Source organism: Emiliania huxleyi (assembly GCF_000372725.1).
Source record: "Emiliania huxleyi CCMP1516 chromosome Unknown EMIHUscaffold_21, whole genome shotgun sequence".
Taxonomy (NCBI): Eukaryota; Haptophyta; order Isochrysidales; family Noelaerhabdaceae; genus Emiliania; species Emiliania huxleyi.
This window is the reverse complement of record NW_005200507.1, coordinates 125,653-136,250: the sequence shown is the minus strand read 5'-3', so window position 1 is coordinate 136,250 and position 10,598 is coordinate 125,653. Positions and strand designations below refer to the sequence as shown.

At 64.7% G+C, this 10,598-nt stretch overlaps 1 protein-coding gene across 1 annotated transcript; it reads right to left on the bottom strand.

Annotated features, from left to right (window-relative positions):
* Nucleotides 1-62: 62 nt before the first annotated feature.
* Nucleotides 63-1,193, bottom strand: EMIHUDRAFT_99850 (hypothetical protein; the record flags this gene model as incomplete). Its single annotated transcript, XM_005780711.1, has 1 exon — nt 63-1,193. One exon carries the CDS (start codon nt 1,191-1,193, stop codon nt 63-65), a length of 1,131 nt encoding a protein of 376 aa, XP_005780768.1.
* Between the last annotated feature and the right edge of the window lie 9,405 nt (nt 1,194-10,598).

Sequence of the window (10,598 nt, the reverse complement as noted above, 5' to 3'; positions counted from 1 at the left end):
TTGCTACTGCCCGGCGTTGCTCCTGCCCGGCGGTCCGTCGGCTCCCCCCCCCCCCCACCCTTTCACATGCGCTGCCCTGCCGGCTGGCTCGGCTCTGGTTGTGCGCTCTTGTCGGGCGGCGCGACGGCGGCCACGCGGGCGGAGAGGACGAGGCCGGCGAGGAGGAGGATGAGGGGGGCGGAGAGGAGGGCAAAGTAGAGGAGCAGGGTGTGGTCTGCCGTCCGCAGGCCGGGCAGGCCTCCGAACCGGAGGTCGCCTGCGTCGTCGACCCAGTCGGCGAGGAGGGCGTGGCCGGAGACGGCCTGCACCGCACCGAGGGCGAGGAGGCAGTAGCCGCCCGCCTTGTGCGCAGCCTCCCACGCGCGCCGCGCGCCGGAGCGCCGTTCCCCCGCCAGAGGGGCGGCCGGGCGCAGCAGCCCCGCCACCGGCTGCAGCGCGAGCAGCACGCAGAGCGCGAGGCCGAGGCCGCGGTGCGAGCCCGCGAAGCCGCCCTCCCACTCGTTTGGCCGGAAATGGGTCGATAGACCCCGGTCGCCCACGACGTACACGCCCACCGCAAGCCCCGCGAGCGAGGCCGCCAGTCCGCACACCTGCGCCGCGATGTGAGCCTTGAGCCAGCGGCGCCCGCCGCCGAGCGCGCGGCGCCACGACACCGACGCCACGGCGCCCGTCGGGAGGAGGAGGGCCCACGCCACCGCCATGAGCACCGCGTGCCCGAGGATGAGCCGCTCCCGCCGGCCGAGCGGAGGCTCGTCCACGGGCGGCCGGGGAGGCCAGGGCGGGGCGGCTGACGGCGGCGCGCACGTGGGCATTGTGCGCGACGTGGCTTGGTCCGCATGGCCGGGCAGAGAGAGGTCGTCGACCTCTGGATCCGGGTCGCCCTGTTTCCAAACACAGCATGGATCCCCGAGCTCAAGCCCGTTGGTCCGGTTGTCTCCGTCCGAGTCCCTCTCGCAGAGCCAGCGCGTCCAAGTGCGATCGGCATAGACCTCTCGCGCGAAGTCTTCTGCGAACTTGTTTTGGTTACCGACCCCCCCCCTGCCCGACTTTGCGTGGCCGACGGAGTCTCGCGAGTAGCCGAGTTCTGCATGGACCGCGTCCGCCAGCGGTTTGCCGTTGGGGATCCTCGCCAGGTAGATTTCTTCCGCTCGGGCGAGGGGAAGGAGGAGGGCGAGGAGCCGGGCTACAACCATGACGGTAGACACGGTTGAGACTTGCTGTAAGACCGCTAGAACGGCGGCTCAGGCGGCTCGGCGGCGTGCAGTCGGCGGCGTTGAGCAGCAAATCAATGTAAAAAAGAAACCTTCACAGCTATTTTTTGCTTGGCGTACATCATGAAAAATGAGGGGGCCGCGCACGGGAGGCGGGAGGGCGTTCCCACGGGGGGTGCGTTCCCACGAGAGGGTCACGCCTTCCTACTACCGAGGTTTCTTTCTCTACCTTCTACCTGTATTAGTGCCAGTGCGCGCCAGTCCCGTGCCTAAAGAAAGAAAAGAAAGAAAACAGACAACACAAGGGAGGGATGGGAGGACGACGGCACGCGCGCACGCCGCCACCACACAGGGATTTCACAGGGATTTCAATCATCGCGTGGTCGCGTGGCGACACCTTCTGGCCGAGGACGCGCTCGACCATCCGGCCCACGCGCAGAGTCGCAGACAAAATAAATGCAGAGATTTGTGCCTTTGTGCCCCCGACAAAACACATCGTCCGGGCCCATAGCCATACAATGTTACAAAGGCGCGCAAAAAACCAAAACGCGTCTAGAGAGCTGAGAAAAGTACTTTTGGGACGGGAGGACGGCACGCCGCCACCACACCTGTCAGACTCGGGCAGAACGCACGCTGATTTCTTTAACGGCACGCGGTTGTGGCACCAGCTGAAGGCTTGCCCGACGCACATCACGCAGTTCGTGCACGGTATTCGGATTTTGCTATTTGCTCGTGTGGGGGTATATTGCAGATTTGAAACCACGGCGTGGGGTGGGTGGGGTGGGTGGAAAGGCTTAGAAACGGCGGCGTGCCGCGGGATCCTGTTTTCTTAATGCCCGCAACAGACTGTATGTGTGTGATGTGTGTGTAGTGTGAATTAGGTGCGCTGCCGCTTGGCGGCAGCCACCTCCGCATACGCGGCCTCGACAGTCTTGGAGAACCCTGTCCACGCCTGAGGATTCTGCACTAGCGATTCTGCCACCCAAGACAGGATTCTGTATGCGGAGGCTCGAGAGGGATTCGTGTCCGTTTCTTCTGATTCTCACTCTCCTTTTCCGGTTCTGCCTACTCGATCTGATTCTGCCCGTCCCCTTTCCACGCACTCAGCCTCCGGGCAGGATTCCTCACCCAGCTTCCGTTTCTGCCTAATCGATCTGATTCTGTCCGTCCGATTCTCGCCTTATCAGATTCTGTCGCGCGGTTGCGGTTTCTGCCTCCGGATGCCGGAAAGGGAATTTTCCGCTCTGCCCGCCGATTTCTTGGCAACCCGGCCGGACTCTCGTTTCCTGATTCCTGTTTTTGCCCGTCGAGGGGCGGTAGCCCGGCCGGCCGGCCATCTGGGCATGCTCACTCAACCAATCACGCTCATGTGTACGCGCCGTATCCTCCGCGCCACCCACTTTGCCATCGAAGTGCGCTCCGCGCTCCGCACAGTACAGTCGCTTTTGAACGGCGGCTCATCACACGTGCGTCAGAGATCTCATGGGCGGTGGCATGGTGGAGCCAGAGCAGTGCGCGGCCGATCTTAATTCTGGGCAGGCGGTCTCCCATTCCCGCGGGCGCTTGGTGCCGGGGTTTGAACGGCATGCCGGCGTCAGATGCAGCTTGGCGCCGGCCTGCGGCGACCCGCAAGCGGTCGTTGGTGCTGCTCAGCGATGCTCACAGCGGCACGTCTGCTCTTTTGCTGTGGGGAGTGCTGTCTGATTGGGTCTCCAAGCCCGCGGGCTCGCTGTGAATGCACCCGCCAGCTAGGCAGCTCCGCGGCGGTGTGGGTGTAGAACGGGTAGGCTGCTGTCTCGTGTCTCGGTGCTCGTACTAAGTCAATGGGAGGAGTGCTTCAATTTCTTCTTCTTATACGCCCAGCTCAAAAGCACACACGCATCACGACGCCTAGACAGGCGAGACGCGGCGACAGCCGCGGCGAGCTCGTTTTAGAAGCGAGCCGCTCGCGGCGAGCAGTTTTAGAAAAAGGGAAAAGGGGGAGGGTTAGTTTGAACCCGAGCCGAGCTTCGCTCGGCTCCCCCCCGCGCGGGAGCGCCCCCCCCCCCTCTCCTCGGGGGGGCGGGCAGAGCCCGCACCACACACTGCGCCTTTGCGGACGCCGGACCGAGGCCTAAGCGCTGAGTGCGCTGACGTGAGGCTGGAGCGCCAGAGAGACCCGCGCCTGAGCATGCTGCCGCGGGCGAAGTTTGAGTGAGCTGTGTGAAGCCCCGCGCACACGCAATATCGGCTCAGGAGTTCGGAGAGTCAGGCCAACATAGGATCCCGCTGAAATGCGTAACTCCGAGGAATCAGGAATCAGGAATCAGGAATCAGAATCCCGGCCAAAATGTTGGAATCAGGAATCAGGAATCAGGAATCAGAATCCCGGTCAAAATGTGGGCGATCCGACAAATCAGGAATCAGGAATCAGGAATCAAATGGAGCATCAAGAATAGGAAGAGAGACAGGAGAATCGGGAGGGGGGAGCAGAATCAGGAATTGGCTCTGGCTGCCCTAGAGAATCGGAAAGGAAGCGGAGGAAACGAGAATGGAGAATCAGGAAGCTGAAAGCGGGGCCAAGATGGGAGAGTCTGGGGAGAGAATCAGAATATCTGAGCAGAAGAGGAACCTGGGAAGGGGAATCTAGTGAGAGGTAGAATAGCAAGAATCCTTGTGTAGTAGAGCAGAATAGGAAAGGCAGAATCCTTAGGCGCGGACAGACTTCTCCATTACTCGGCCTCGAGCTCTCCCGCCACGACTGAGGCTGGGGGGGGAGCACCATCGTGATCTCCATCTCCATGATCTCGTCCAGCGTCGTTGGCTCCGTCTCGGTGGTGCCGTCGTCGTGCGTGACCCGCTTGTAGAACTTGACCTCCTTATTGAAGCCGGGGACCACCTTCACCACCTCAGCGAGCCGCTGCAAGCAGAGGGTGGGAGGTCATGATATCTCATTGTGGGTGGCGGGAAGGCAGTGGCTGGTGACGCGGCTGCTGGCAAGCGCGCGCGCCTTGGCGAGGTACTTGGGAGTGGTGATGAAGTGCTTGCGGTGGTAGTGGACGTTGGTCCAGCCCTCGGTGCCCTCGTAGTACGGGTTGGCGTACTTGGTGTCGCGCCCAGTCGTCCTGCCCTGGAAGATGATAGCCTTCATCTTGGCGCGGTCGAACGGCGTCATCTTTGGATGAATCTCTTTGTGCGAGTCGAGGACCTTGAAGAGCTTCGTGTTGAGCTCGTCCTAGCGATATGGGGAGTCAGGATGAGCCCCGCGCGCGAGGGCGCTGGGCGAGAGGGGTTTCGAACCCGTGTGGTCTTGATCATGCCGGGTTCGACGGAGACGACGCCGTTGCTCGGATCCACGATGCACTCGACCGTGTGCTGATGGAACGGTGCGGTGTCAGGGCGGTGGGTGGGGTGTGCGGCCGGGAGCGGGGAGAGCACCTCGTCTTCGACGCTGTCGCCGAAGACCATGTCCTTGACCACCTTCTTGGCCGGCGTTGGGGCCTCGCTTGCCGGCGTGACACAGTCGTCGCCCTGTGGGGTGCGGGCGGATGTGCTTGGGCGATTCGGGCGCGTAGGGCGGGCGGGGGGGGGGGACGCTCGTGGAGGGGGGTGGGCACCCAGTCCGTCTCCGCAGCCTTGCCCTTGGGGGTCTCCGGCATAGCGAAGATGCGCAGGTGCGCAGGTCCGAGCTGCACTGAGGTGGCAACTCGTCGGAGCTTCCGGGGTGACATCTAGGGGTCAGTGGTCGTTTCCGCAGGCGAAAGGACAAGACGTGTTTTTAAAAAAGAAACGTAGCCGGGTTTATTTTTTGCTTGGCGTACATCATGATGAAATTCTGCAAAAACCTGGCCGGCCCCTGCCCTGCCCCTGCTACCTACCTACCTACCTACCTACTTACTTATGGGAAACTAAAAAAGAAATCACCATATGGGTGAACAGATAAGCCTCTCTCAGGATCACAGACACCCCTCTCAGGATCACAGCACCGGCGGGGGGGCGCCTCAGGATCAAGCACCCACGGCAGGGTCTGTGGGGATCAGCAGACCTGGAGGGGGCGCACTGAGGATCATAGGCCTGAGAGGGGTGCTGTCAGGATCACAGGCCTGCAAAGGGTGGCACTCGAGATCAGAGCGCCAAAACAGGTGCAATACGGATCAGCGGCCGGAAGTGGGCGCAATAAGGATCATGAGCGCCGGAACGGGTGCAATAAGGATCACGAGGGCAGATTGGATCGTTTGCGCATCGCCCGCCCCCCAAAACGGTTCGCCCCAAAATCGCGCCGCCAGAACCGTCGCGCCCCGGATCACGTGCGCTGGGCCGGGCGCTCATGAGCGTTTTCTCGCTCATGCGCTCGCTGGGAGGTGGCGCCGGGCTGGCCGTCGGCGCCACTCGCGCGCTCGGCGCCGCGGCGCCGACTGCAGCATTGGCAACAGCGCCGAGGATCGCGATCGTGACGGCGGCCGCAGTACGGCTCCACGGACAGCAGCAGACTATGGCGACCTTTCTCGACGAGGTGCAGCGAGACGGCTGGCATCGCGTCTGCCCCGCCGGCCTCAACGCAAACCCTCGCAAGATCTGGCTGCTGCTCGGTGGGGGACTGGCAGTGTCCGCCGCCGCCGAGAAGACGCCGCCGACCGGGTGCTCTGGTTCCGAATCGGAGTCGGGGTGCTCTGGTTCCGAATCGGAGTCGGATGTCTTTGGATCAGGTGGCGAGGGGAGCGCACTCTCCTCCGGCACAGAGACCGAAGTGGATGTGGACAGCGAAGATACCGATGACGGCCAGCGAGGTGGCACATCGGGTGCGGCGGGACCAAGCCATGCAGCGACGGCCTCCGATTTCGATGACGCCTCCGCTTTCATGTCGCCTACGCGCCCTCGCGGACGTGCTGGTAGGGCTGAAGCAGGACGCGCGGGCGGGCGAGGAGGGCGAGGCGGTCGCGGTGGCAGTGACGATGCACGGCCGACACGGCACGACATGAACTGGCTAACAGTCCAAGGTGGCACGGGCATCCCCGAGGCGGATCTCGATGGGTTCATTGAGCAGTACGGACAGAACAACGTGAGCTGCTATACCTGCCCCTGAGACCACAAATGCCTATCCACACGCAGGTGAGACACCCTTCCCTCCTCTTTTGCCCCCACCCAGGCTGCTGGGCGAGGCTACAAGGTTGCCGGGAGCCGGTGGCGGCCTGGACCGAAAATTCTTGGATCGACTGATGGGTCTCGCATGGCCGTCCGGCTGTACCGCTGCAAGTTCCAGAACTGCGGGCATATGCTGCGTGTCGAGAAGGCATTCGGCTTCTGCTGTGTCAAAGGCAGCACGAGTCTGGGCTTCACGCACAATGACCACATCGAGGAGCTTGACCATGGTGTGCCGGGTCAGATCCGGGCACTGCTCAGTCCCACCAAGTTGGACCTGCCACCAAAGAGACTGCGCGCATACCTGCGCATGCAACTCCAAAATAAAAGGGGGAAGACCGTCGAGCAAGCGCGGGATGAGGTCACTCGCCTGCGTGCCCCTTTGGAAGCCTATCAGAAGTGCGCCAAGAGGAGGAAGAGCAAGGAGCGCTTGGGTGACGCCGGAAGGGGCACTTTTGGTGGCTTGTCTGTTATCTGCGAAAAGCTCGAGGTTGCTCACCTAAAGGCTACCAATGACTTTCACGCGCACAAGGCCTTCATCTGCGGTGAGCCGCTCATCGTCCCCGAGACGGGTAAGGTCACTCTCGCCATCTCCACCGAGAACTTGCTCCTCAACGCATACCGCCAGAGCGTCCTCGGCCTTCCATCCTTGGTCTGCATCGACACGACACACCGCCTTGTCCATGAGGGCACTCACCAGTGCAGCTTCCAGCCAGCCACAATAATGGACGTGAGGACGTCACTTGCCAGCCCTGTGTACTGTAGGTCATTGCTGCATGCCTGTGGGGACCATGAGCCCAACGCAGCACTTTCACATCATCGGCTACGGAATCTGCTCTCATGAAGATGCTGAGGCCCACAAGTACGTACTCCGCCAGCTGCGTGATGCAGTCAACACGGTTGTCGCGGATCGGGCGGCAAGAAAAGAGAGGGTGTGAGCGGGGCCCGGGGCTGGTGGCCTGGCTGGGGCGGTCGAGAAGGAAGTTTGCGAGACGATGGTTATGATTGCTGTATTCTTTTCATGTCGTTATGTCAAAAAGATTGCGGCAAGGGTGGCAGTGTGTTGTGGTGTGGGGGGACCACAGCGCACAGGCACGGCGGCCCTCGAGCGGAGTTTGGAGGTGAAGAACAGTCAGGCTCGGACTGGACACCGGCGCGGTAACCGGCATCGGTGGACGAGAGAGAGAGGCAGGCAGGGGATGAAGATAGACCACGGAGCACTGGAGAGCGGGCTATTCCGCAAGCTTTTTCTTTCCCACAATCTCTCCTGGCTCGAGGCCAGTCGCGAGGCGAAGTGGCAGTCGCAGGCGAAGTGGGACGGCTATCCACAGTCGTCGGCCTTCGTGGCTCGACCCAACTTTTTAGGACACCGGATGTCGAGCCTCTTCACCGATCTGGACGCGCACCGACTCTTCGCCGAGGGATCTGAGGCCGCCTCGGACGGCGCCGCAGCTCTCTCGCTGTCGCTCGCGGCGCATTTCTGCGGCGGCGGATCCCTTCTCGAGGAGCACGAGTCCGAGTTTCTCAGGGAGAACTTGGACGAGTGCGAGGACCTCGCGGCGCTCGACTCGGAGGCGCGGCGTGCGCGGCTCGCGTCCGACGCGGGCGCGGCTGACCGGCAGGTGCTCGCCTCCGTCTCCACCCTCTGCGAGCGGTTCTGCCGGCGCGAGCGGGTCGCCCTCCAGCTCGGGGTCGCCGACGCGAGCGCAGCGCGGCAGGAGGAGGCGCAGCTGGTCGCCCAGGCGCAGGCAATCCTCGACTGGCTTGCGGAGGACAGCGTAGACGAGGCGGGCGGCGGTGCAGGCGAGGCGGGCGGCGCCACAGCGGGCGGTCCCTGCGTCGAGCAGCCTTGCGTCGACCGCCCCAGCCGAGCGGGAGTGGGAATCGATGGGTCGGGCGCTTGCGCACCTGTGACAACCGCAACGCCCAAAGAGTCTGCGCACCCGCCGCCAGGCTCTCCGATCGGTTCGGCAGACGAGGCTCGGTCGCCGCTCAGCCCGCTGCTGCGGCCTCCTGCGCAGCAGCCGCGCGCCGCGCCTCCTCCGGTCCCGCCACAGCCAGCGCCACTCTGCCGCCATCTCGAGCCGCCTCGCAGATGTCCGCGTTCCCCTCCGCCGCGACACCCGCCCCCGCGTCTGCCGACTCCGCCTCTGCCTCCACAGAGGACGACCTGCAGCCCTGCTGCGCCCGACCCTGCCGCTGCAGCCTCCGCCGGCTCTTCCCGCGCTCTCCCGCACCCCGCCGCGTCGACATCCGCCGACGCTCCCTCCGTCTCCCTCGGCGCCCCTTCCGCCTCCCTCAGCGCCGCCATCTCCCTCCTCGAGAGCGACCTCTCCGAGGACTCCGACTCGCAGCCAGGCGACGACACGGCCGAGCACGCGCTCGCCGGCGAGGCTCTCGCAGACCCTGAGCTGCCTCCGGTGGCGGCGGCGGCGGGCGGCGGCGGCGGTGGCGGCGGCGGCGGCGGCGGCGGCGGCGGCGGCGGCAGCGGCGGCGGCGGCGGCATCGGCGGTGGTGTTGGCTGGCGCTCGCCCTCTGAGGGGCTCCGCGCATGCGAGCAGTTTGGCGGGCCGCTCTCTCCGAGCGAGCGGTTCACCGCCGCGGAGGCCGCCGGCCCGGCATCTGCCCCCGCCGCTGCGGCTGCCTCGCGTCCCGTGGAGCCTGGCCGGCTCAGCACGAAGCGGAGGAGGGCCTCCGCGCCGCTCGAGCCTCCCGTGCCGACCCCGCCGTGTGAGCCGCTCGCGCGCGGAGCGCAGCTGGGGCAGCGGCGGCCGAAGCAGCAACACGCCCCGCCGGAGCAGCGACAGTCGTCCCCCGTCACGTCGCCGCCACGCCGCCGTCCGCGGGTGCCCGCTTCGCAGCTTTTCAAGCCGTGCATCCTCCCCGACGACGACGCCGACGGCGGAGCGTCCGACGGTGGCGCGAGCTCGCAGGAGTCGCTCCTCGAGCAGGCGGTCCGCAGAGCTGCGGCGCCGGCACCCGATGGTGCACCCGCGCCCGCCGCGGCGAGGGGGGACGCGCGAGGCGCAGAGGTGGGGAGGAGTCGTCAGCAGAGCTTCGGCATCTGCCTCGACGTCGTCGGCGGTAGCCCCATCGAGCTTCGGCATCTGCCTCGGCCGTCGCCAAAGGGACGCGCGCTTGGGCGGGGCTCGGTGGAGCGAACCACTGGGCGGCGCCGGCGCCGGGCCGTCGAGAGCGACGCGAGCGACCAGAGTGGCGACGAGTGGCAGCGCCCCGAAGCGTCTCCGGAGGCGAAGGAGGCTGACGAGGCGAGGCTGCCGTGCGAGGTTTGCGGCGCGCTGGTCGTGGCTTCGGAGCTCACGGCGCATCAGGCCGCATGCGACGGTTCCGGCGGCATTACCCGCCCTGATGTCAGCTGCGAGTTCTGCGGCATTCCTCAGCCCATGGCACGCCTCGAGGCGCACGAGCGTTTGTGCAGAGCGCGACAGCACCAGCCAGAGGGGAGGACAACCTCGGGTTCGGGTGCAGCACCTTCTCGTTGCGGCGCGACAACTTCCAGTGGCCGGCCCGGCCCGTCCACCGCTGCGCACGCCGCCACGTTCGCTGACGACATTGGAGGAGTGAGCAGCGAGGAAGATGTCTTCGATGTCTTCTCTCGCGCTCCGGTCAGGCCCGACAGCCACGTGTCTAGCAGCCAGCAGCAGCACACGCCCCTCAGCGAGGCCGAGGCGCGATTCCCACACTTCTCGTCGATCGCTGCCATTCAGCGGGATGGCACGCCCTCAAGCATCGACTACCTCGGGCAGTTTTCAGCAGCGGCGGCCGGCGCTGGCGCCGCGCCCAAAGGGGCGAGAAGCAAAAAGGAGCGCAAGCAGAGGGAGGGCCCGCCCCGGAACTCCTGGCGCACGAGCGGTGGCCAAAAGGTATTCACCGACGAGTCGGGGAAGCAGCATACTGGCCGTGCTGCGTATAGAAAGTATTTGAAGGCGCAGGAAGAGAGATGGCCTTCATAGGGCTCTAATCGCGTCTCCCCGGGGCGAACTTGGATGCACATTCTTTCTGTGTCGGTGACAGCTCACAGCAACACAGGTGATCGTATATACAAGAACATGCGTCACTAGTGTAAGACACCAGACAGCATGCGGAGCTAGCCCGACAGACAAATCAGACAGCCGGACTTGCGCGCACAGAGAAACGAATACACTCCGCCGCCCCGGACGCGCCCCCCCGGAAAACACGAACATACTCTTGATACTAGCCCCACAAGTGTCTCACGAGTGTACACTGTTAGACCTAAAGGTCGGCGCT